This window comes from Pelophylax lessonae (assembly GCF_965119305.1).
Source record: "Pelophylax lessonae genome assembly, chromosome: 12".
NCBI lineage: Eukaryota > Metazoa > Chordata > Amphibia > Anura > Ranidae > Pelophylax > Pelophylax lessonae.
The window spans coordinates 119,130,054-119,157,994 of record NC_138779.1 but is presented as its reverse complement, the minus strand read 5'-3'; the positions used below and the strand labels follow the sequence as shown (position 1 = coordinate 119,157,994).

The 27,941-nt window shown below is 42.1% G+C and overlaps 1 protein-coding gene across 2 annotated transcripts in view; it reads right to left on the bottom strand.

The window, feature by feature from the left end:
• Positions 1–27,941, bottom strand: part of LOC309567792 (germ cell-specific gene 1-like protein) — a 129,748-nt gene that overhangs the window by 12,760 nt on the left and 89,047 nt on the right. For both annotated transcript variants that reach the window (XM_082273241.1, XM_082273242.1), the window contains exons 3-5: positions 19,565–19,612; positions 18,937–19,089; positions 11,663–11,774 (exon numbers count right to left, since the gene is read on the bottom strand). In XM_082273241.1, coding sequence (XP_082129367.1) covers positions 11,663–11,774; positions 18,937–19,089; positions 19,565–19,612 — 313 coding nt within the window. The remainder of the gene's footprint in view (positions 1–11,662; positions 11,775–18,936; positions 19,090–19,564; positions 19,613–27,941) is intronic.

The following is a 27,941-nucleotide window of genomic DNA, read 5'->3' as shown; positions in this document are numbered from 1 at the left end:
ATGAAAATCAGCTTTAAAACTGATCTCATGTTTCCTGTGACTTTAAATAGATTGTTTGGATGAGATAGTTCAGACAAACTATTTCCTTCACTAAGTGCTGCATTGGCTCTAGCACTGAATGTACTGCATGTAGCTTTGTAAACATACAGTACAAAGTGCTGGGTTCTGGCTGTCAGACAGAGACTTTAACCACTTAAGCCCCGGAGGATTTTCCTGCTAAACGACCAGGGGGTATTTTGCGATTCGGCACTGTGTGACTTTAACAGACAATTGCGCGGTCGTGCGACGCTGTATCTAATCGAATTTGGCGTCCTTTTTTTCCCACAAACAGAGCTTTCTTTTGGTGGTATTTGATCACCCGTGCGATTTTTACTTTTTGCGCTATAAACAAAAAAAGAGCGTACATTTTGCAAAAATAACAATATTTTTCACATTTTTTTATATGAAATTCCCCAAAAAAAATGTAAAAATCAAAATTTTTTAACATTTTCGGCCAATTTGTTTTATGCTACCTATGTTTGGTAAAAAAAATCACAAAAAGCGTATTTTGATTGGTTTGCGCAAAAGTTATCGCGTTTACTAACAAAGGGAAAGATTTCTGTCATTTTTGGTGTTTTTTTTTTAACGTGTAATGGCGGCGATCTGCGATTTTTTTTGTGGTACTGCGACATTGGGGTGGACAGATCGGACCCTTAACTGACATTTTTGACACTTTTGGGGTTACCAGTGACATTTCTACAGTAATCAGTGCTATATATATGCACTGTTACTGTAAAAATACACTGGTAGTGAAGGGGTTAACTTTATTTGGGAGGGAGGGGCTGTGTGTGTCCCTAGGGGCGTGCTTTCTACTGTGATTGGCTGTGGCTTGAGCTGTAAGGACACTGATCAACGGATCTACATAGTAGATCCGTGTGATCAGTGTTTTTACACCGAGGAGAATGACAGGTGGCTTGTTTACACAAGCTGCCTGACATTCTCCCTCTCCCCCGCCGATCGCCGAGTGACCGGCGGACATCGGGTCCGCTGGTCACACGCGCGGGGGGGTCCGTGACCGCGCGGGAGCGGGAGCGCGCCTCCGCGGGCGCGCGCTTGCTCCCCAGAGCCTCACAGGCGAGCGACGTAGACCTACGTCACTCTGCCTGTGAGGGGCTGACTGCCACAGTAAATATACTGTGAGCAGTCGGCAAGCGGTTAAACAATATAGAGTAGATCTGAGCAGAGCTTAGCCATTCATAGACAGCTTTGTATTCTGTGAAATAATACAAAGCTTCCTCTAAATGGCAGAGAGTTGGGTAGATGACGTCACAACCCTAAGCTCAGCCAGTCAGAGGAAGCTCTGTATTCATTCACAGAATACAAAGCCGCCTTGGAATGGCTGAGTGCCGCTAAGACCGACCCAATATTGTTACAGGTGTGAGATCAGAAGTCTGTGTCTCACAGTTGGAACCTAGCATTGTGCACTGTATGTAGCTGACGCTCCAGCACTTCATGAAGTACTGTAAATGCTCTGTTTAGATCAGCTTGGTGCAAAGAAATTATTTAAAGTGAAAGGAAACATGGGAATCAGCTTTAAATATAACATTGAAAGTGTGTTGCTTTATTAGTTCAATGAGTGCAAACAAATATCCTGTCAGAAATCCAGTGGTGTTCTTTGTCTTGTATACTATGTACTGTGATCGTAAAGTGAAATTTCACTTATAAAAGGGAAGTTCTGTTTTTCCACCTCCTCCTCCCCAGCTCTTCTACTTTTTTTAGATACATTTTTTCTGGCAGGTGCCCACGCCCACTTCTGTTCAACTCGCCTAGAAAGTTTGCCCCCTTTCCCGCCTGCAACCTTCACTTGTCACATGCCTGACGAAGGGATCCTGCGTGGCTCCGAAACTTTGCACTTATTCTAAAGTGATGTGATCCTTTTGCAATAAAAAGTTTTTTGGACTGCTATGCAAGATCCATGGTGTGCTGGTGAACATGTATACTTATCAGCAATGAAAACCAGACAGGTGTTCTAATCCTTCACTTCGGGGAGGGGCACTACTGCCCAGTATTCCTGTGCCCCTGCTATAGTGTCCCTTTTAGGAAAGATTAGAGATCCTTTTCATTTGATGCTGTTTTCCAGCAACAAGTGATCCTATACCACAGCATGTAGTCCCAGCAGGACCCTGGGGAGTTTCAGAAAGCCAGAGCCAAAAGACATCCCCATATATTCAGCAAAGTGACATCCAATGCAGCAAAGAGACATCCAATCCAGCAAAGAGACATCCAATCCAGCAAAGAGATATCCCCATATATCCAGCAAAGAGACAGACGAATCCAGCAAAGAGACAGACGAATCCAGCAAAGAGACAGCCCAATCCAGCAAAAAGACATCCCAATCAAGCAAACAGACAGCCTCATATATTCAGCAAAGTGACAGCCCAATCCAGCAAAAAGACATCAGCTTACTCTGCATCAGCTTACTCTGTGGCCAACCTGCTTAAGCAATTGCTACTTACTACAGCAGCAACAACTCGTTGGTTGGGCCTGGGCGGCCGGGCCCCTTGGAACGCCTGGGCCCCCTACATGTGTATGGGCTGCCCCCCCCCCCCCCCCCCCCAATGGCAGCCCTGGATGCATGTGCCTCTCTCCTGCTGTGCATGCTTTACGATTTAGGGCCCATTCACTCCAGAAACTGTACATAACTGCGGATTTTTGACTGCATGTTTGCATGCATTTGAAACGCGTTGAAGGCATACTTAATGCGTACTTGACGTGCGTTTACACGTGCGTGAATGCATTTTGCATGCATTTAGTGCTGCGTTTGAAGTGCATTTTTCTATTCCTGTTTGGGCTTGGCTTTCTTGGCTTAAAGGGGCACAGTGCAGTGCATTTGAAGTGCATTTGTAGCGTGTTCCCTGCATTTGCGGTGTAAAAAAATGCAGCATGCTCTTCTTTTTTTTTTTTTTACCTGCACTGAACTGCACCACAATGATGTGAACTATGCCCATTAGATTACCTTGATTTTGGGCTACCTATGCAGATGGAGTGCAGTTTAAAATGCATGAAATTGGGGCCAACTGCATCCATCTGCGTTCGGTGTGAAAGGGCCCTTAGTGGCGAGGCAGCAGTGGACCTTGCAGTGGCTGGAGCGCAGTGTGACAGTGACACTCAGGAAACGTATGGGCCTTTTTCTTTGCACCTGTCTTTTCTGACATAAACTCCTCAAAGGAGCTTTAATAAAGAACAATTTGTGTGAAGCATGTAAGCTGTTCCTCCCTTGCTTGTACAGGTAGTGCTCTTCGTGTTCTTCATGGTTTTATGCAAATCAAGGCATTTGGATCTCAGTTCGGTGTGCAGCCATCTGGTTTTTCCTTTCATTACTGCTTCAGCTGCGACTGGATGAGCACCCTGCAGTGAGGAGGTCCTGCCTTTGGAGCCAGCTCACCTGTGAGCAGCATGGATCCTTTATGTGACATAAACACCTGCTGGGACATTGAGGTTCTTACTTGTTTCCCTAATGTACCCCATTTTGATGGAATGTGGCTTGTTCTAAATATTTACACTGGTGAGCTTTTGTATAGCACTTTAGAATGTGACTAGTGCCTATTGATGGTTGTTTTCTTCAGACCAAACTTGTGGAAAAAATAAAACCCCTTGCTTCCTCTATTGAAAAAGATGTACATCCTGTAATACTAAAATGAATGAATCCTGGAAAAAAGTGCCAGCCTCGTATTAATCATTTAGCTTAAGCAGTTGTAAACCTCAAACATGCAATACGAACAAAGCATATCCCTCTAAAGCGTGTACTTGTCTCAATTAAGAGCACTAAGTGTAATTTCTGCTGCTTTTCCTAACACCAAGAGAAAAAGGATGACAGGGGAGGGCGCTCCAGTTGATTAACAGCCTCAACTTTGTTCCTATGTGCAGTGTGGAGTGGGGTGTGTCCCTTTCTTCCAATCAGCTGTCAGAGCTCTCCTCACTTGAACTCTGTAGAGTGTAACGTAAGGTCTCCGTCCCCTTTTTTCTGAATGCTTAGAACAAGATTCATAAATTCTGGACTTTGAACAAATGTAAAGAAAAGAATACTGAAGATTAGTGATCGACCGATATAGTTTTTTTAATGCTGATACCGATATTTTGGTCATCGCATATCGGTATCGGCCGATATTTTTGGACATGTAAAATGTTTTTTTTTTTCACAGGTACTTCTTTGTGGAGGGATCTGGGGGTCTAAAAGACCCCAAACCCCTCCTCTGCACTTAAAAGCATTCATAACAGCCAAGTTTGGCTGTTTTGAATGTTGTCAGTTTTTTTAATTTGGCGTTGAGTACCCGGAAGTGATGTTATGACATCACTTCCGTGTTTTTTACATGGAGACCCGATCAGAGCCAAATGCGGCTTTGATCAGGTCTTCGGCGACCGTGCAGGTAGGACGGCCGGGTCTCCTGGTGGGACGGGAGACCCGGCTGAGCCGCGGAAGGTGGCGGGAGGGGGGGACGTCCCCTCCCGCTCCTTTTAATGACAGCCGATCTGCTTCTCAGCCGCATCGGCTGTCATTACAAAATAGCCGACCATCGGCTATGGACGCCAGTACTGGGGTGATGCCTCTAGCTGCAGCCATCACTCTGGTACAGCCCTTTCCCGAAATATCGGCAATATCAGTAACCTCAGGGGCCAATTCCGATATATCGGGGAAAGTGCATATCGGCCCTGATATATCGGTGATGTCGATAATCGGTCGATCCCTACTGAAGATAAACCGGTACAACTTATGTAGAAGGATTTGTTTCATCTCTGTGTAACACCTGAGGCTACTCACTGGGTATATGTAGGGGTTTACAACCACTTTAAGGATAAATCTTCTACAGCTTGTAAAAATGTCTTGCCTTTGGTTAAGGAAGAGCTTTCAGGCATACAGTAGGTATAAAAAAAAAAAAATCACCCCCCTTTAAAATTATCACATTTTGTTGCTTTGCAGCCTGAAATGAAGACAGACATCCTTTTTTGTTTTATTCAGCTGTATTTACTCATAACATCCAATTGAAAGATATATAATAACACCATGTCAGAAAAAAATAAACAAAATTAAAAAACAGAATCACTGAGTTGGAAAAAATATGAACCCCCTCCTAAAAATAACTTGTACACTCAATCAGGTGTAGCTAATCACCTTCTCACTGGCATTCAAATCCATTTTACTTTAAGCAGTAAATCAGCGTGGTCAACAGTGATCAGCTGTGGTCATTTTGATCAGCTCAGCATGAAAAGAGCTTTTCTGGAGCATTTCAGTCCCTGGTAAAGCAACTGAAGAAAACAATCAACTATAGGTGGCAAGGCACTGTCAAAAGATACCTGGGATAAAGTCGTGAACAGGCACAAGTCAGGAGATGGATACAAAAATACAAAAAAAGTTCAAAGGCTTAGAATCACAGTATTATTAAGAAGTCATTTGGTACAACACAGACTCTCCCTGAATCAGGACATCGCTCCAAACTGTATGAAAGAGCCACGAGGATACTGGTCAGAGAGGCTACCAAGAGGCCTACAGCAACTCTGAAGCAGTTGCACAGATTTGTGACCACGAGTGGTCATTGTGTGCATGTGCCATCAATATCACAAATTCTCCACTAATGTGGCTTGTATGGGAGATTTGCATAGAAAAAGCTACTCCTCAAGAAAGGCGACACGCATTAATGGCTGAGCATTGCCAAAACGCACCTTGAAGTTTCTGAGGTCACATGGAAAAAGGTGTTATGGTCAGATGAGACTAAAATTTTAATATTTGACCTGAACATCAAACGATGTGGCTGGTGAAAATCCAATACAGCTCACCATCCAAATAACACCATTCCTACAGTAAAGCATGGAGTTGGTAATATCCTGTTATGGGGGTGTTTCTCTGCAGCAGGGACTGGAGGATCTGTCAGGATAGAAGGAAAAATGGATGGGGCAAAATGCCGTACAATTCTAAATGAAAATCCACTGCCCTCTGCCAGAAAGTTGTCAAGGGGAAGAAGGTTTACCTTCCAACATGACAATGACCAAAAGCACACAGCAAAAATGACCACACAGTGGTTGGAGGTGAAAAAGATGAATGTCCTTGCCTGGTCTAGTCAGAGCCCAGACCTAAAACTCATTGAAAATCTGTGGAATGACTTGAAGACTGCAGTCTACAAACGGTCACTATCAAATGTAACTGAACTTGAGCAGTTCTACAAAGAAGAGTGGGTAAATATTGCAAAGTCTAGATGTGCAAAGTATGTAGAGACATCCCAACAGACTAAAGGCTGTAATTAAAGCAAAAGGTGGTTTAACAAAATACTGATACACGGGGGTGATCCTTTTTCTAACTCTAACTTTTTCTGACATGTTGGTGTTATATCTTTCAGTTGGATGTTACAAGTTATATAAATACAGCTGGATAAAACAAAAACTGTGTCGTGTCTGTCTTCATTTCAGGCTGCAAAACAAGAAAATGTGATTATTTTAAATGGGGGGTGATTCTTTTCTTTACCCACTGTATTTCAATCAATGCTTACCAAGCCAGCAACGCCCTAGCCAAACAGGGGATCTGCTATATACATTAGCCTTAACCTCCAAGTTTAAAATGCCTGGTGTTAGGCAGGTGAGAAGGTTGAGGATGAAGATGACAGTGGTTCTGGTTCCTCACACTCAGACTCCAATGAGGGAGAAGAAGCAAGCAAAGCCTCTAAATGCAAGTTAGCCTTTAGAAGATGTTGATGACCTTCTTAAAGCTATTCATGACACTGGAAATCCAAGGAGAGAGGGTCTAGCTTTCTATACACAATCATATGCACAAAGAGCTGGACAAGCAAGCTGATCACGTCTTTCCAGTACACAAGGCTGTATAAGACCCCATCAAAAAGAAATAGCAAGATCTTAAGAGGAAGCCTTTTGTTTTCTAAGATACTATAAATTAGATTCACCTTTGACAATATATACTTTATTTGTAGTTTTATAATATTCCCTCCATACAGTGCCTTGAAAAAGTATTCATACCCCTTAACATTTTCCACATTTTGTCATGTTACAACCAAAAATGTAAATGTATTTTATTGAGATTTTATGTGATAGACCAACAGAAAATGGCACATATTTGTGACGTGGAAGGATAAATGGTTTTCACATTTTTTTTTTACAAATAAATATGTTAAATGTGTGGCGTGCATTTGTATTTAGCCCCCCTAAGTCAATACTTTGTAGAACCACCTTTTGCTGCAATTACAGCTGCAAGTCTTTTTGGGTATGTCTCTACCAGCTTTGCACATCTAGAGAGTGACATTTTTGCACATTCTTCTTTGCAAAATAGCTCAAGCTCTGTCTGATTGGATGGAGAGTGTCTGTGAACAGCAATTTTCAAGTCTTGACACCGATTCTCAATTTGATTTAGGTCTGGGCTTTTACTGGGCCATTCTAACACATGAATATTCTTTGATCTAAAGCATTCTATTGTAGCTCTGGCTGTACGTTTGGGGTCGTTGCCCTGTTGGAAGGTGAACCTCTGCCCCAATCTCAAGTCTTTTGCAGACTTTAACAGGTTTTCTTCTAAGAATGCCCTGTATTTGGCTCCATCCAGCTTCCCTGTCCCTGCTGAAGAAAAGCATCCCCAAAACATGATGCTGCCATCACCATGTGTTCAGGGTGATGTGCAGTGTAATTTTCCGCCACGCATAGCTTTTTTTCTTTTTATGCGAAAAAGTAAAATTTTGGTCTCATCTGACCAGAGCACCATTTTCCACATGCTAACTGTGTCCCTCACATGACTTCTCGCAAACTGCAAATGGGACTTATTATGGCTTTCTTTCAACAATGGCTTTCTTCTTTGCACGTTTAATAAAGGTCAGATTTGTGGAGTGCACGACTAATAGTTGTCCTGTGGACAGATTCTCCCACCTGAGCTGTGGATCTCTGCAGCTCCTCCAGAGATACCATGGGCCTTTTGGCTGCTTCTCTGATTAATGCTCTCCTTGCCTGTCAATTTAGGTGGACGGCCATGTCTGGGTAGGTTTGCAGTTGTTCTATACTTTTTCCATTTTCTTTTTGTATAATGGTTTGAACAGTGCTCTGCGAGATGTTCTAAGCTTGTGAAATTTTTTTAACCTAACCCTGCTTTAAACTATTTCACAACTTTCTCCCTGACGTGTCTGGTGTGTTCCTTGGCCTTCATGATGCTGTTTGTTCACTAAGGTTCTTTAACAAACCTCTGAGGGCCTCATAAAACAGCTGTACAGTATTTATACTGAGAATAAATTACACACAGGTGGACTCTATTTACTGTTCTGAAGAAGTCCACTGATTGATGGACAAAACGCATCAACCAAGTGACATCATCACATCTGGAAGTGGAGCCTGTATGTGTCCCCATGACGATTCACAGCCATTAGCGATATAGAAAATTAGCTGGCAGGCATCCCGTATGGCGTGAAAGAATTCAGGCACCTGGGATAGAGGGACAGTTACAGGATCAGCAGCAGTAGCTTGGCTCTTTGCCATTGTCACCAGCGAACTTGAACGGTTCTTTGAGAAGCGTTGACAAGATGAATTATGCGTGGAGGGTGAAGCAGTGAGTAGATTACTCTTCAGCGGTTAAGTGATATCCCCCCGGATTTGTTTATATCTGGCTTGCTCCCTTCCTGCTTCTGAACATCCTTGCCATTACATCTTTGCATGTTTGCACATTACCTGCTTGCTACCTTTGATTGCCTAACGACTAATGCCATTGCTACTAACTGCTTACTAAGGGCTCTTTCACACGGGCTTTCCGTGTGAAAGGTCCGCTGCGGGACTTTTTTTTTTTTTTTTTCACGGAGCGGATGACATTTCTGTCATCCGCTCCGTATGTCCGCATATCATCCCATCCGTTTGCGGATGATATGCGGACCTAATGTAAGTCTATGGGGATTGCGGATGTCAGCGGATGACACCGCTGACATCCGATTTTCCTTCCTTTCCGTTTTTTGAACGGAACAAAAATAGGATTTTTTCAGTTCCAAAAAACGGAACAGAACTGACAGGAGGAAAATCGGATGTCAGCGGATGGTATTCTGCTGACATCCGCAATGCCATAGACTTACATTATGTCCGCAAATCATCCGCAAAAAAATAGGATGATTTGCGGACATACGGAGCGCCCGTGTGAAAGAGCCCTAAGTATACTTTACTGGAAGCTAACATGTAAATGGATTATGGAACTGCAGGAATAGATAAGGAAACGAATGACCAAAGATCTTGTGAATTATAGACATCCTTACCATTGATTATATCTACCTGCAGACAGCCATTGACTTTTAATGCACTTTGTCCGTCCGATGCTTGCCAGTATCAGACAACATAGGGATTATCATGGCTCTACAAAACATTTTTGCTCCTCTGGAAGGAAGCAATTTAAAGGGGCATTTTCCTAACCTTGCACACCCTGTAAACCAACATCATTCACTGAGCAATACCTCAAACTACCTTGGATATTTATCTCTGCACCATAGCATAGGATGGTTTATTTACAGAGAAAATGTCCCTCTATATCTTAATTGTCGATTAGTCATTAATCAATTAATCAATGGTGTATTATAATCATCCAGTGTCTCCTTTAACTTGAATTGATAATTCCTATTTACAAGCTGGAATACCAGCAACACTGGCATACACAATACTCCTGATTGTTGGTTACTGTTCCAGACAGTTCTTTAGATTCCCTCTAGTACACTGAGCAACAATCCAGATTTTTTTTTAACATAGTTGTGTGTATAAGCAAAAAATTGGGGGAGCAAACCCTGAACATGTATATCTAAAGCCAGTGCAGCTATGAACCAAGCGACATGTATATTAAAAAAGAATAGCGCACACATGCAAAAGGCATGTGTGCGCTATTCTTTTTTAATATACATGTCGCTTGGTCCATAGCTGCACCGGCTTTAGATATACATGTTCAGGGTTTGCTCCCCCAATTTTTTGCTTGTTTATTATGTATTCTGTCTGACCAGACTTCTGAGGTCGAGCACCCCACCCACCCCCCACACACACCTGTACTCTATCAGTGTCCACTATCAAGTAGATATAGGAGGAGTCCCATGTAGTGCATTAGCACATCTATCCCAGCAAGGAGTGTTGTCTCCAAGGGTTAGAGAGGCTGCATTCATCCTTTTTTATGGATAGTGTAGGACCCACTGATAATGGGGTACTTTGACGTAGTGGTGGGCTTGAGCACGATATGGCCATATGGTGGGACTAAATCCCCATTTTTATTTATGGATTGTCTCCATATCTGATAGACATTTCTTTTGCATGTGTGCGCCATTCTTTTTTAATATACATGTCGCTTGGTCCATAGCTGCACCGGCTTTAGATATACATGTTCAGGGTTTGCTCCCCCAACTTTTTGCTTGTTTATTATAGTTGTGTGTATGTTTTGTTGTTGTTCAATTTTTGGAAGGTTGGGGCTGTCCCAGGTGGATGTAATTCCATAATATCTTTTTAGATATACTAGTTTCAATAAACTTTTTTGCATACTACACTGCATGGTAATTTACTGCCTACTTTTTGACAGACCGTACTACACAGCTATCTTTTCTCCTTTTATTTGGATTCTATATACTAATTAAGTGACTTCTGAAGGCAATTGGTTTCACTAGATTTTAGTTAGGGGTATCAGGGGGCTGAATAAAAATGCACGCCACACTTTTTAGATATTTATTTGTATAACATTTTAAAAGCCATTTATCATTTTCCTTCCACTTGACATTTTTTGTGCCCATTTGTGTTGGTCTATCACATAAATATCCAATAAAATACTGTGACAGGAAGTCAGGTAAATCTGGGAATGTAGTCACAGGAAGGAGATACATTTCCACCTGATTTAGAAAGTTCACTGATACTATAGGGTGTTGGCTACAGAGCTAGCCAGCAGGAAGTTGAAAGGCCTTCACCTGTTCAGAATGAGGGAGTTAAGGCTCTATAATTTGTTCAGAGAAAGTCCTATTGATTGCTGCCTCCTGTCGCCGTGTGGGCTGGGAGAGGAAGGCAGACAAACGGCTGCATCCTGACGCCATGTGGGTAGAGGACAGTCCTGTGTGCCCCCTGAAAGCTGAGTGAGCATGGGGAAGACCTCCTGAAGCGGTGTGCGCTCAGGAGGGTAAAAACGAGTGAAGACGTCTCAAAGGTGAGAAGACGAAGTGTTTCTGTGTGAAAGAAAACAAAGGGACATGTTCAATGGACAATGTTTGTGCTGTGTGAAAAGCAAACAAATGGACATTTGAGTGTCTGCTGTAGGATCAGCAGTGTCGGCCCAACAGTAGGTTGGGAAGACTTCTTAGGTAGGTTCCAGCGTGAGAAGGTAGCCGCCCACAGAGGCAAGGATTTATTTTGTCTTTTATTTTATTTTGGCTGTTTTGACGCTTGCAATTGTGTGAAGTAAATTGCATGAATAAATCAGTCTTGTTTTCAACCTCTGCTCGGCTATCTCTCTGTGAAAACGCACCCCCAAAGGGGTCATCCACGCCTACCACCGAGCTAATCCCTTACAATACATTTACATTTTTGGTTTTAACAAGACAAAATGTGGAAAATTTTCAAGGGGTATGAATATTTTTTTTAAGGCACTGTATATAAATGACCCGCAGAGATCTTCATAATTTAGAAACTCCAATAGTAACATTTGTTTACTTACCCAAAAGACCAGCCATAATACCAGGTCTGGGGTCTCCAGTCCTTGGGACCAAGATTTACAGTCACCTGGAACACAGTCATGTACATCATATGGGCGACCATGCCAAGAAGACCTAAAAAACAGATGTAATTTACCATTACTTTTTGCAGGTATAAAGGATGAAACAAGATAATAAACAGCCTAGTAAATGTAAGAGACATTGCTGAATAACAGATGACATTTAAAGGAAAGCTCCACTTAATGGCTTTGAGCTGTTGAGCAGGAGGTGAAATAGTAAAATAAAGCCTCGTGGCATCCTGCATGTGTAAAATCCTTGTGGCCTCTACTCCAAGATCCAGCCCTGCTTCAGTTACCTCCGTCTTCACTACATTTTGGACAAAAGAAGTCTTTGTGAAATGCTGGATGCAGATGTGGATGAGGATGCAGAACACAAGGAGCTACAAGGTGGACCTATGGTTAAATCAGAAACGCTGAAGCATGGGGTTGAGTAATTTCACCACATGTTCAATTTGTGGACAGCTATAAAACAAAGCAAACACTGAGAAATACGTCTTCATTAAACATTCCAGAGATAGTATTCTTGTCTTCCCTCCCTACACCTATACATTCTTAACATAAAAAGAAAGCAATGTGATCACCTGCTCTATCTTGGTTTCTTTGTTAATATACTGAAAAGAATATGTACTGAAAAATCACAGATATATAACAAGTCGGGCATGGACTGTAAATGTTAATCCATTTACATGTCTGCATAACTGGTACAATACCAATGCCACACCTCATCCCTATAGAGCACATAGTGTACATCCAACCCTTTATGCCTCCCTTTCCTTTAATATTATGACTATCTTTATTAAGTGGCACCATATGAGACTATGGTAACTTGATCTGGCCTGATAATTAGGAACACATATACTGTCCATATATATATATATATATATATATATATATATATATATATATATTGTGACAGGAAGTCAGGTAAATCTGGGAATGTAGTCACTGAGAGGAGACACATTCCCACCTGCTTAGAAAGTCCATTAATTAATTTAGGGTGTTGGCTACAGAGCTAGCCAGCAGGAAGTTGAAAGGCCTTCACCTGTTCAGAATGAGGGAGTTAAGGCTCTATAATTTGTTCAGAGAAAGTCCTATTGTTTGCTGCCTCCAGAAGCTGTGTCCTGAAGCCATGTGGGCTGGGAGCAGGAGGACAGTCAGAGTGTGCCTCCCGACAGGATGTGTGGGCCTGGGAGAAGACCCCCCGGAGTGATGTGTGCCCGGGACGGTAACCAAGGGTGAATACGTCTCAAAGGTGAGAAGACGAACTGTTGATGTGAAAGAAACAAAGGACTGTGTTGCCCTGTGAAGCTATTATAAAAGGACTATTGAGTGTCCGCTGGAGGACAAGGAAGTCTGCCCGACGGTAGGTTGGAGACAGACACCTAGGCAGGTTCCAGTTGTGAGAAGGTAGCCGCCCACAGAGGCAAGGATTTATTTTCTGTTTTATTTTATTTTGGATGTTTTGCTGCATACAGCCTGGTGAAGAAAACACCATTAGAATAAACCATAAACCTGTTGTTTGCAAGCACTTTTGGGCTATTTCTCTGTGAAAACGCACTCCCCAAGGAGTCATCCACGCCTACCACCGAGCTAATCCCTCACATATGGTGGAGGTATGCAGTGGGCATAAGCAGAGATCCCTGCAATGGAGTGCATATGTTTGATGAACTTTGTCTGGTGCATGAGATTGCACAATCTATGTGTGCAGGAGAGAAGATCCTGACAGAAAAAAAAAAAAAAAGTGTTTTAAAGAGACAGCGGTCTCAAAATTATTTGATGAACTTTGTTGTGTCTGGTGCAAGTGACTGCACAAACTGTGTGTGCAGGAAAAGAGATCCTGCAAGAGAGAGAAAAACTACATGTGTTGAAGAGACAGTGGTCTGAAAATTGTTTGCTGGACTGTGAAAAATTTGTTTGTGGAGTTATTGAAGATGGGGCGGTCCAAACGCCTGAAAAATGCAAAGATAGATGAAATGAGAGACCGGATTCTATGGATGGAGGGGATGTTGCCGTCTGAACCAGCCCCATCCATGCCTAAAGAGAGTCTACTAAAGAGGAAGGTTGTTGTCCCTAGCAACACTGATGAAACTGCTATGGAGACGCAGTGTGCTCAGATGAAAAGTAAACTCAAAATGGAGGAGATGTTGAAACATCTGATTATATCAAATGCAGCTCAACAGCAAGCAAATGCAGCTCAACAGCAGGCAAATGCGGATTTTCAGCAGAGCTTTGCAGCTCAACAAAAGGCTCATCAAGAGAGCATGGCAGGCTGGAAACAGAGACGCCAGCAGCCAATGGAGGCCATCGGTTTGGAGGAAACCGAGTATGTGTGCAGGGCTGAGTTGGATGCCTTGCAACGGAAAATGGAAGAAAAGGAACAAGCCTTGGAATTGCTTAAAATGGAGCATAGAAACTTGCAGGAAATGAATGAACTACTCAAGTCTCATGTGTTACAGTGGGAAGAATCCACTGCTCTTCTTTTGGTCGAGTTGCAAAAATGTCAAGACACTATAAAGGAGAAAGATACCATCCTCATGGAAAAGGAAATTGAAATTCAGACTTTGCAGAAGCAAAGTATGGCTGATATGTTGGAGTTGCGTAATCAGCTGGAAAAAAGTCTTCAGTCTTTGGGAGCTACAAAAATAGACCTGCAGGAGTCGCAGGAACAGAATGTTGCTCTGGAAGCGACATTGTCTCTCAGCGACAAAGAGAAAAGTGAAAGAGAGGCTAAATTACTGAGTACTGTGTATGAGCTCACTACTTTAAGCAATGTGGTAGATGAATGGCGTGCGGACTGTGAAAGTTGGAAAGGGGAAGCCCAACGTGTCCAGCAGCAGTTAAAGGAGAAAGAAGCCTGTGTGGCAGAATTACATTCTTATTCCCAGATGCTAGCCAATGAGGTGAAGGCTCTTATGCAGGGAAAAGAAGATTGTGAACATAAGAGGGAAAAAGTAGAGGCACAGCTTCTGGAATCGCAAGTCAAGGTGTCAGAAGGTGACCGATTGTGTGCTAAGCTGTCAGAGAAGGCAAACCGACTGCAGGTTGAGTTGGACAATGTTACAAATCAGCTTTCTCAAGCAGACAGCAAATCTAGAGAAATTGCGGAAGATTTTTCTATCTTGGAATCGCAGCTGCAAGACACGCAGGAACTCTTACAGGAAGAGAGGTGTCAAAGGCTGAGTTTTAGCACAAAGCTCAAACAAATGGAAGATGAGAAAAATGGCTTCCTGGAACAATTAAAAGAGGAGGCGGAAGCAAAGAAAAACCTATCAGAGCAAGTCGCAACATTGCAAGCTCAGATAGCGGATATGAAAAAACGCATGGAAGAAAGCGTTGCTTCATTACAGTGTGTTGAAGATGTGAAAAAGAAGTTTGATCAGATGCTTGGTGAAGAGAAGACTGTGTCTGCAAAATATGCAGAAGAACGCGACCGCGCAGAAGCGGAGGCGCGTGATAACGAGAGCAAAGCCCTGTTCTTGGCTCGCTCTTTGGAGGAAGCTCTAGAGTCCAAGGCTGAACTAGAAAGAGTTAACAAGCAGCTATGTACAGAGATGGAACATGTGGTCAGCTACAAGGATGAGGTTGAGAAAAGCGTTCAGGAGCTAGAAAAGTCTAAACGAGCCTTAGAACAGCAAGTAGAAGAGATGAAGATTCCGTTGCAGGAACTGGAAGAGGAATTCCAGGCAACAGAGGATCTGTCCCAAAGAGGGGATAGTGTGCCTGATGCAGTTTTTAAAAGGATCAGTGTTTTGGGGTCTGTCCTGAGTGAGCCTCAGAAATGTGATGACACGTGGCTTGAATCACCCCTTTGGAATAAACCGTTCCTTCAAAAACTTCAAGCATTGGAAAATGTATCATTAGAGCTTCAGCAAACAAAGGAGCTGAGTAAGAAATGTGGTGATTTCTCAGTTCAGGCTGAAAACCTAGTGGAGAAAACTAAGGCTGTTGGTGAAAACGTGAAGCAAATGAATAAGTGCCTTTCAGGGAGTGTTTCCAAAATGGAACTGGTGAAAGACGGGTGGCAGAAGTTTGATCGTGATCTTGAGATGCATTCCATGTGGAATTCAGATAGAGAAAAAGAACTAGGTGACCTTGAGCGGTCAAATAGTTCAGCAGAAAGTGCATTGAAGAAACCTGTAAAAGAATGTGTTGCAGTTCCATGCTTCTTCACTGATGCAGAGAGGAGGTCTATAATGGATACCACCCAGATCGCTGGGTTCAACTGTGTTGTTGCCTTTGACCCCTATGTTGGTGGAAGGAAAGTTGATGATGTTCTGGTTGGCTACTTCTGTGAAGAGTTTGGCAAGAAATATAAACTGAATATCAAATCAAGTAGTAGGCCTTTACTGCGACTCGCTCAGGAGGGCGAAAAGTTTAAGAAGTTGATGAGTGCAAATGCTTCAGATCTGCCTATGAATATGAAATGTTTGAATGATATTGATATCTCTGGGAAAAGGAACAGGGGTCACTTTGAAGAAATGTGTGACAGCCTGTTGTCTCAATTGGAAAATCCTCTGCACAGCATCTTAGAGCAAGCAAAGCTCAAGAAGGAAGATCATTCCCTTTTACAACAAAAAGTCAATGATTGTGTACAGCTGTATGGAGAGGCAACTCAAGTCACAGAGGGATGTCAAGAGTCCCTACTTGGAACAAAGCTTAGTGAAGCAAAGGTTCTCAAAGTTTTGTGGAAAACATTTATGGATTGCAGAGAGAGGCGTCTTAAGAATGTTGAAGACATTAAGACTAGCCCAATTGAGTTGCCTATGGATCACGGTCCTCCATGGTGGATTGGACAGACGGTTATGAGGGACAAGCTGTCTGACATTTATGAGAAAGCTGTCAATGAAGATGAGAGAAACGAGAAGGAGCAAAATGATGCCAAAAATGCAGTTGAAGAATGTGTATATGAGATGAGAGACAAACTGTGTGGCATTTATGAGAAATCCGTCAATGAAGATGACAAAACAGTTTCATCCGGAAGCTTGAGGATAATAGGAGGCTTATCAGTGAGTCAGCAGTGCCTGACACATGCGTGCCTGGAAATATGTGTCCCAACCCTAGGGTTGAAACAAGAGGGGGGGGTATGTGACAGGAAGTCAGGTAAATCTGGGAATGTAGTCACTGAGAGGAGACACATTCCCACCTGCTTAGAAAGTCCATTAATTAATTTAGGGTGTTGGCTACAGAGCTAGCCAGCAGGAAGTTGAAAGGCCTTCACCTGTTCAGAATGAGGGAGTTAAGGCTCTATAATTTGTTCAGAGAAAGTCCTATTGTTTGCTGCCTCCAGAAGCTGTGTCCTGAAGCCATGTGGGCTGGGAGCAGGAGGACAGTCAGAGTGTGCCTCCCGACAGGATGTGTGGGCCTGGGAGAAGACCCCCCGGAGTGATGTGTGCCCGGGACGGTAACCAAGGGTGAATACGTCTCAAAGGTGAGAAGACGAACTGTTGATGTGAAAGAAACAAAGGACTGTGTTGCCCTGTGAAGCTATTATAAAAGGACTATTGAGTGTCCGCTGGAGGACAAGGAAGTCTGCCCGACGGTAGGTTGGAGACAGACACCTAGGCAGGTTCCAGTTGTGAGAAGGTAGCCGCCCACAGAGGCAAGGATTTATTTTCTGTTTTATTTTATTTTGGATGTTTTGCTGCATACAGCCTGGTGAAGAAAACACCATTAGAATAAACCATAAACCTGTTGTTTGCAAGCACTTTTGGGCTATTTCTCTGTGAAAACGCACTCCCCAAGGAGTCATCCACGCCTACCACCGAGCTAATCCCTCACAATATATATATATATATAACTTTAAACAAAACTTAGAAAAACAGAGGAGGACAAACAACATCAGTCCAAATAGAGGTAAATAAGTAGAAATTGAAGTTACATAAGACATGATTTGCAAAAGGGCATCAATCTGCACTCAGTATTGCACACAGACATTTTTTACTGGGAAAAAGGGTGTAGGGTTGGAAAGTGATATTAAGAAAAGGACAGGCTGTCTATTGTCAAAGGTGGAACACCCAAATGTTCTGTTTCCAAAAAAAAATGAACAGCCTATTTCAATTAAATGACCATAAGAAGAATAAGCAATTCTTTAGGAACATTTCCATCAGTTTGGATCATTTGTGTACACCCAAAAGTAATACTTTAATTACATGTCATCACCTCATTTTTTTAATTGTTTTTGGATACTCCAATACTCTCCTAGCATAACCCCCAACTAAGTATATGTCTACGGGGATGTTTTAGGCATTCCCGACCTTTGCGTATTAAGCTGCCTCGTGTTGCATTCTTTATAGTATAAAAAAAAAAATCTTCAGGGATAGGGACTCCTTCTTGTAATGGCCACAGCAATTGTGTGGTGTGCTTTAGAGAAAGTGTCTTTGCTATTACCAGGGCTTTTTTTCAGCGGGAATGCGGGGGAACGCAGTTCCGGCACCTCCAGCACTGACTGTATGTAATGGCAAAGGGTGCTGGAGTGTGCTGCAGGGTCTATTAATGCTGGCTGTTGGGGGATTCATTCCAGCTGGAGGCAGTCTATTTTTGCAGAGGGTTCTGTTGTTGCTGAGGAGGTCTATGGTTGCTGGTGGGGCCCGACTGTTGCTGGGGGTGGGTCTTATATTTCTGGGGAGGTCAGTTCTTGCTGGGAGAGATCTACTGTTAAGGGAGGGATCTATTGTTGCTGGGAAAGTTTGTTGCAGGTGGTCCATTGTTGTTAGAGGGATCTATTGTTGCTGGCAAGGGGCTAAATTGTTGTTGCCTACAGGAAATCTATTTTACTGCTTTTCTTGTTTTCATTACCATATTCCCAAATAATTACTTAACACCACTAAATGATACTTGGTTCTGTATTCTCTAAAAGGACAGTACTGGGAGGTAGGTAGGGGGTAGAACCATGGAATGGTGCTTGGAGGTGGGTAGGTTCCAAGAAAACGGGTGACTTGGAAAAGGGTTCCTGCACCTATTTTGTGAGAAAAAAAGCCCTGGCTATTACTATATACTGTATGTACTGTATGTTGGGTGTCATTCACAATACATGCCATTAACAATATTGGATAATGCATTCATATTTCCTCGGAAGTCAGGAGAAGATACCTGAACTAAGGAAAGAGGATCACAAAAAAACTAAAATAAAAAATGGATGATCATTTCAAAAGTATAATAACAGTAATAATCAATGGCGTGATATCACAAAGTATTTTTCCTTGCTACTAATGACTTACCTGACAGCACTGTAATGACGGCAGCAAATGCGTTAATCTTGAGGCCATCTATGAAATTACTGGAGGTGAAGAGTTCTAAGCACATGAGCAGAAAGCCAAGGCTTAATAGGATAATGTAGAGAAACTCTGAGATCACCGACAACCACAGGACACCTGCATCAGAAGAATAGGATGAATTATTTCTAAATACTCTGGAGAAGCCTGCAGTCTTACCTCATCTGCCATTATCAATATGCATGAAAGGGACCCAACACATCCAAGTCTGTTTTGAAGTGATTTTTTGTTCTTCATTTGCAGCTGCTCAGTCTAAGGGCTTTGTCACACTGGGGACTCTCTGCTACGTTCATGTGTTACTGAGCATTGCCTCCACTCCCCTGCCAGTGAGCATGGAAATTTGTAACTGGCAGACGCTAACTGGGTTTTGTATATGGATTGCGTGGATCAACAGCATAATGACCTGAACAATGTCGAGTTTATTGAGGGTCCTTGTGACCCCCAAATTAGTCATGGCGAGAAGCTAGATTGTAGAGTCATGTCGAAATGACTTATTTATTACCAATTTATCATAGATATGTAAATCCAGTTAGTCCCAAAGCACTGATTGCATCCTTCCAGAAGTATTGAGTACCTTTTTCCGACTCTGGTGATAGTTCGATGAAGCTACGGCATGACTCCTCTGAAAATAAAGTACAAAACAGAATGAACACAATAAATAACTAAATAATAAATAAATGATGATACATTTAAAGTAAAAAATTGCAATTTTTTTCTAAATATATACTTATCACCTTTTTAACCTTTCACTTCCTGCCCACATGCACTCCATTACTGGCTGCATGGCATGTCTCAGGACAGGTTACCTTGGGTTCATAACGGTGCTCAATGCCTGCGTAATTTGTGCTTATAGGGCCACTCCAACTCCCACTGTATTTTTTCCCTTTTCTTTATTACTTTTATTCTCTTACTCCTTTTTCATGATACTTTCCCTTTTATCAGTTCTTATGTGGTACTCACAGGGTTGTTCTCCAGTCCAGACCCATTGATTTATAGTTAATTTATTAATCACTTTGTATTTTACCACTTGCCGACCAGCCGCCGGTCGGGAGATCGGCAGGTTCCCCTGAAACTACCTACCCGTACGCCGACTTGTGGGAGAGCGCACGCGTGTACTTATTTGCCAGCAGGGAAAGTGATCTGTGGGGCCGGCGGCTGCGATTGCCTCCAGCCACCCATGGTCACTCCCTGTGGAGACAGAATAGTGGTCTGCTGTTGTAAACACAGCAGACCGTTGTTCTGTCAGCAATCAACACAGAGCTCCTGTGCTCATCCTATTTAGGAACACAGGTCCCTGTATTGATTTCATAAGCCCATCCCCGTCACAGTTAGAAAACACCCCCTAGGCATACATTTAACCCTTTGAGCGCCCCTGGTGTTAACCCCTTCCCCCACAGTGTAATTAGCACAGTAACAGTGCATATTTTTAGCACTGATTACTGTAGTAATGTCACTGGTCCCCCCAAAAGTGTCAAAAATGTCAGGTGTCCGATCTGTCTGCCACAATGTCGCAGTCCCGCTAAAAATCGCTGATCGCCGCCATTACTAGTAAAAATAAATAAATAAAAATGTCATAAATCTTTCCCCTAGTTTGTAGACGTGACACATTTTGCACAAACCAATCACAATACGCTTATTGGGATTTTTTGTTTTTACCAAAAATATGTAGCAGAATACAAATTGGCCTTAAATGATGAAAAAATTAGATTTTTAAATTTTTTGTATTGGGAATGTTATGTAGCAGAAAGTTAAAAATATTGTTTTTTTTTCAGAATTGTCGCTCTTTTTTTCTTTATAGCGCAGAAAATAAAAATTGCAGAGCTGATCAAATGCCACCAAAAGAAAGCTCTATTTGTGGGGAAAAAAGGACATCAATTTTATTTGGGTACAGCATCGCATGACCGTGCAATTGTCAGGTAAATTAACGCAGTGCCGAATCGCAAAAAATGGCCTGGTCATTAAGGGGGAAAATCTTCTGCTCCAGAAGTGGTTAAACTAGACTGACAGTCAACAATCTACCTTTCTTTTTCTTTTCAATTATATGATATTTTTGACATTTGACTTTGATGGTCTATTTGATGCTTATATAATGCGATATTGCATCATTTTTATTTGTCTCTTTCCAATTAAGGTAATTTGTTACCCTTTGAATATGTACCACAATCCATGTAAAATTCAGATTGTTCTCCTTTAATTTATTCAAAACAATAAACAAATTTGACAAGAAAGGGCCACTCCATCAGATGCCCATGTGAAAGGGCGGAAATGCATTGTATACAGAATGCTGGGTCTATACAGTATACTTTAATTGAGTTAAAGTGATTGTAAATCCTTGTTGCTTTTTTTTTTTTTGTCCTAAAACAACAAACATGTTATACCTACCTGCGATGTGTAATGGTTTTCCACAGAGCAGCCCCAATCCTCCTCTTCTTGGGTCCCCTGTCCTCCTCTTGACTCCACCCCCTCCACCAACTGCCCCCATAGCAAGCTGCTGGCTCCTGAGTCCTGCTCTGGGTGTTCATAAGACTCCCTCGTCACTGGCTCTGATTGACAGCCGCGGGAGCCATTGGCTCTTGCTGCTGTATCCGAGCCAATGAGGAGCAAAAGAACCTTGGCTCTCATGCACAATACTAAATCAAGATGGGTTTTTTTCTGTCTGTTACCTCATTTGGGATATTTCACCTCATTTCATGTCCTTGGAAGCAATGAACTTATAAAAAAACCTTGCAGAAGTCCTATTCCTTCTCCAATTAAAAAAAAAAAAAAAATGTTTTTCTGCAGTCCGTGTAATTCAAGAATTTATGAGCAGCAATGGATATGCTGACCATTTTCGTTTTTGTAAAATGTTTCAATTGCTGCTCCAGGCAAGATCAAGCTCCACAATCACATCTCAGGTGCTGCTGCCTTCGACTCATCTCCACCGAAGTGTATAAGTAACAGGAATGCCACACCCCGATGTGCAAAATATTATTTTTCCTTTATCAAAATAGCCAGCAGGAACAAGTTCTATTCTGACATGTTTTGCCCTAGGCACAGCACTTCCTTAACCACTTCAGCTCCAGAAGGTTTAACCCCCTTCATGACCAGGCCATTTTAACCTCCCTGGCGGTATGATTCTGTCAGGAATTACATACCAAAAGCGGTACAATTCTTTTCATGGAAATTTGGCGTTATGTATTATAGGCCTACAATTCTTAGTAATTACTGACTTAAACCTGACCAAAACAAGACTCTAGTAGACATCCCAGATGTGATAAATTTGAAACACAAACGCATGAATTATAATCGAATCAATAATATAATTTTATTATATAATATATAATATATATAATAAAATTATATTATTGATTAGATTATAATTCATGCGTTATATTATATATATATATGTGTGTATATATATATATATATGTATATATATATATATAATATATATATAACGCATGAATTATGATCGAATCAATAATATAATTTTATATATATATATATATATATATATATATATATGTGTGTGTATATAGGTATATATATATATATATATATATATGTGTGTGTGTGCATATATATATATATACAGTATATGCATATATATGCATATATATATATATATGCATATATATATATATATATATATATATATATATATATATATATGCATATATATATATATATATATATATATATATATATATATATATATGCATATATATATATAATATAAAATGTGTAATGTGTTTGTGTTTTGTGCAACTTTTTTTTTTTTTTTTTGAATTTCCCTCCCTAGTTCCGCTCCCATGCAGCATTGCTGCTGCAGGGAACGGAACTAGGAAGTGACCACACCGACGGAGAGCGGCGGGGATCTCGGCTGGCGGTCACAGCCATGAGAGATCATGGCTGGATCGCCAGGAGAAGGTAAGAGAACACCGCTGCGCTCTCTGCACATTCACCCCGAGCGTGACTCGGGGTTACCGATCCTGGTATGAAAAATCAACCCCGAGTCACGCTCGGGGTTACCGCCAGGGAGGTTAAATTTGTTTTGCAATACGGCACCGCGTTATTTTAACTGACAATTTCGTGGTCACGCGATGCAGTACCCAAATAAAGTTTATGTCCTTTTTTCCCCACAAATAGAGCATTTTTTGGGGGGAATTTGATTACCTCTGCCTTTTTATTTTTTGCGCTATAAACAAAAAAAAGACCGACAATTGTTAAAAAAAACCCCCAATATTTCTTACTTTCTGCTATAAAACATACCTAATATAAAAAAAGAAAAAAATCTAATTTCTTCATCAAAATAGCGCAATATGTATTCTGCTACATGTTTTTGGTAAAAAAAAATTCCAATAAGCATATATTGATTGGTTTGCACAAAAGTTATAGCGTCTACAAACTATAGATTTATTTTTTTTAGTTTTTATTACTAATAATGGCGGCGATCACCGATTTATAGAGGGACTGCTAAATTGTGGCGGACACACCGGACACTAAGTGACACTCTTTGGGGACCAGTGACAATCATACAGAGATCAGTGCTAAAAATATGCACTGTCACTGTGCTAATGACACCGACAGGGAAGGGGTTAACATTGGGGGCTATCAGTGGGTTAAATGTGTTCCTAGGGAGTGCTTGTGTGGGGGGGGGCTTGTACTATGGGAAGGCAGAGATCTGTGTTCCTGATATTTAGGAACACAGGATCACAACCTTCCTTTCTCCCAGAACGACAATCGCACAATCGGCGGGTCCCAGTGGACATCGCATTTCCCGGACCTGCAGATTGGCTCCCACTATGTTCAACCACAGTAGAAACAGGTCGCTGGCGGCACAGGTGCGTGCCTGAGACCTGGAGGTGCAGAAAGACGTACAGGTAAGTGATTCTGGGGCAGTTAAAGGCATTTCTTTGAGACAGAGCTGTGCATAGTATAAAACCTGTAGGCATTAAACTTGTTCCAATATGAAGAATATTATTTCCTGACGCATTATGGCAGCACACACTGGGTTGTGACTCCGCCTCCACAACCTGATAGGATTTGTTTATCTATAAATCTCAGAGAGACACCCTGTAGCATTCTCTTTTTTATCCTCACCTGACAAGATTGGGTGGATAGCAGACCCGGGAAAGAGTTCAAAAGAAAAAAGGGAAATACCCAACCTTCCTTTTTTGGACTGCAGAATTAGTAATTGCATTTGTGAGAATGAAGAGTTTGAGAATACAACATTATTTGGACGACATTCTTCTGCTAGCAGACAGTCAAGAAGCTCTGGCCCGTCATTGAACAATGCTGATAACAACACTCCAAACTTTTGGCTGGGTAATAAATTGGGAGAAGTGCAACCTTCAACTCACTCAGAGGATGACTTTTATGGGGGCAGAACTGAACACCAAGTTGAACATTGTGGAACTTCCCCAAGAAAAGTTAGGCCATCTCATCCAAAAATCAAAAAGAATCTTGGCAACAACCTCCCTGCCAACCAACCAGAGTCTGTATGAGCATTCTGGGTTTCATGATGGCGACCTTTCCTATGGTTCAGTGGGCCCAGTGGCATATGAGAATTCTGCAGAATTCATTCCTAGGGCAGTGGGCTGGAGCATCAATGCTTCAGTCGATCCTCATCCACAGAGTTGTAATGCAGTCTGTATGGTGATGGACACAAGTTCACAACCTCAAGAGACATCGACATACAGCTCCTCTGAAACCAGAGATAGTTACATCAATCGCAGGTCTGGAAGGATGGGGAGCCTACTATCGGGATCAAGCAAGGACATTGATAATTCCAATCGCAAGGGATGATCTCAAATGTCCTGGAACTCAGAACAGCTTTCCTCCTAGCCTGCAGGCCTTCCCTTAGAGGGAAAAGCATCCTGCTTCATATGGCCAACAAGGCAACAGTAGCATACATCCAGAAACAGGGAGGCACCAGGTGTCGCATGCTATGACGGAGGTTCACCCTATCTTGGACTGGGCTCAGGTACACCTAGCACACTTAAAAGCCGTAAATGTCAAGTGTCCAAGATATCTGTTGAAAACACTTTACACCTCAGCAGAGGGAGCAGATTGCCTTCGCTATCCTTGGGAATTTCAGCTAAGTTACATCTTCCCGCCTACACCGCTGATTGCAAGGTTTCTATCCAGACTAAGGAGGTCAGCATCGAAAGTGATAGCGGTAGTCCCCCTTTGACCAAAAAGGCTGTGGTTCACAACCCTGCTACAACTGAGCCTAGAGGACCCGCTGCTTCTTCCAGTCACACTGAATCTACTATCTCAGGGGCAGTTCCTCCATCCAGGTCCGGAGATATTGAACTTGATGGAATGGAGGTTGAGAGGATTAGACTTCTAAATCAAGGATGTTCGAAAGAAGTAGTGTCCACATTACAAGCCAGAAAATGCACTACTAACACCACTTAGGGAAGAGTATGGGAAAAGTTTACTTCATTTGCCCATCTGAATGGGTGGAATCCGTTATTCCCGTAAATTCCGCAAATTCTTGAATTTCTTCAAACCAGTTTAGAAAAGGGCTTAAGCTCAGGTACCTTAAAAGTACAGATTTCGGCCTTATCTGCCAAAACAGTGGGCCCCGCACCCTCTGGTTATCCAGTTCATGAGAGTATGTCTGAAAATTAGACCATCCAAGAAAACCTACATTCCTATCTTGGGATCTGTCGATAGTTCTAGAGGCTCATTCAGGTTCCCCTTTCCAGCCAGTGGACTCAGTTTCCTTATGGAATTTAACACCAAAAGTAACATTTCTGATCGCCATAACCTCAGCGAAGAGAGTTTTGGAGATGCAAGCGCTAATGAGCAAGGAACCATATCTGATCTTTTATCCAGACAGAGTGAAGCTTTATACCCAAGGTAGCGACTTTTTTTCACTTTAATCAGGACATAAGTCTACCAGTGTTTCTGGACAATCAAGATGAACCTCATTCCCTAGACGTAAAATGCACTATTAGCACATATTTGTCAGCCACGAGCTCCTTCAGAAGTTCCTTCAGAAAAGCGGGCAATCTACCGGTTATTCCTCATGGTTCTAGGAAAGGTCAAGCACCTTCGCCACGCACGATAGCGTCTTGGCTAGAAAGGCCATCAAAAAAGAATGTTCACTTCAGCAACTTCCGATTCCTGAGGCTCTGAAGGCTTACTCTACTAGTGCAGTGGCAATATAATGGGCAGCATAATGCAGAGTGTCTCCAGAAACAATATGAAGAGCGGACACCTGGTCATCCAAAAACACCTTTATGTCGCACTATAAAGTGGACCTGTCTCATGTAACAACAGTGAAATTCGGACAGACCATTATTCAGGCAATTCTTCAATGTCCCATTAATAAATTATATTTTCTTGCACCCACCCAACTAGCGAGTTATTTCCCAGTGTGTGCTGCTATGATGCATCAGGAAAACGGAAAATTGTATACCTTTTCGTAATTTTCCTTTTCTGATGCATCTTCATGGCAGCACACAGAATCCCGCCCTTTCTTAGGTTATATATACAGTGAATGCTGCAGGGTGTCTCTCTCTCTCTGAGATTTATAGCTAACTAATCCTATCAGGTTGTGGAGACGGAGTCACAACCCTGTGTATGCTGCCATGAAGATGCGTCAGAAAAGGAGAATTACGGAAAGGGGATTATACAATTTTCCGTATTTTCATTTTGGTGTGTAACATTGCTATTGTCTGTAGATTTGGTGTATTGCAAGTATTGGATTGAGTTGAATGTCCTACTGGAGAGATCTCCCATAATTTCCTGATTAGCAGGAAATTAGAGGAATTCCTATTAAAAAGGTTGCAAATAAACACCTGACAGAGGTTTTCTTGCATTGCCAATAGCAGGCCCGGATCTGGGGGCATGATGAGGTGGGCTGTGCCCTCCCCCCCCCCCCCCCCCAGGTCTCTAAGAGTGCATCCACTGATCCATGAGGCACTCTGATGTGGACAATTGATTTAAGGAGGACTCTGATGGGGACGGTTAATATAAGAAGCACTCTGATGGGGACAATCAATGTAAGGGGGCACTCTGATGGGGTAATTGATGTAAGATCCACTCTGTAAGGAATTTACATAAGGGGGCACTTGATGCAAGGTGGCACTCTGACGGGGCAGTTGGGTGTAAGGGAACACTCTGATGTAGACAGTTGATGTAAGGTGTTACTCTGATTGATACAAGGGAACATCTGATGTAAGGGGCACTCTGTTAATTACACTTGATATAAGGAGACACAGGTCCTGGGTCTGTTAAATGACCCCAATCCAATGACAGCCTAAAATGTACTAGTGTTCCCTGTTTACTCCTGCACCACCTTTGTCAGATGTTATTCCAGGTTGTGACTCATGGAACAGGAGCATTCCATGGCTCTGATGAAGAAGCACGCATGCTCCGAACTTGCGTCACTCCTGCTGACCCCGTACCCAGATGTGACATCACCCGCGCTCTCGAGTCTCCTCAAGTACTACCGAACGCTGGCAGAATCTATAGGAAACACTGGGAGCCACCAGTGCAACTGGACCCGCTGCAGCCACCTTCCCTGGGGCAAAGCAGACGATTCCAATACCATTTCATGCTGGTTTTTATCTACTCCTGTGAGTGTACATTTTATACTTCTGTAATAAATACTTTACTGCTACACTTAAATGGTGCTGCTTCCTGTCTACTTCTATGCTCCAGAGATCCTCCTAGCTCCAGCTGGCAGCCCCTAAGGACAGCAATTAATTATGGACTCATATTTGTTTACAGAATTACTGAGACTGTTTTATATCCACATCTATATTGAATTGGTTATTATCATAGCCCTACCTGGAGTGCGCCAAATATATTTGTCTGTCTGTCTTTCACATATATGGAAAAGCACAGTAAAGTTTGGTCTGAACAGGCAAAGACTATAACCTAATTATAATATAATTATAATAATATATAAATTATAATAATTATAATTTAAAAAGTATGTAACCCTTGGGTGA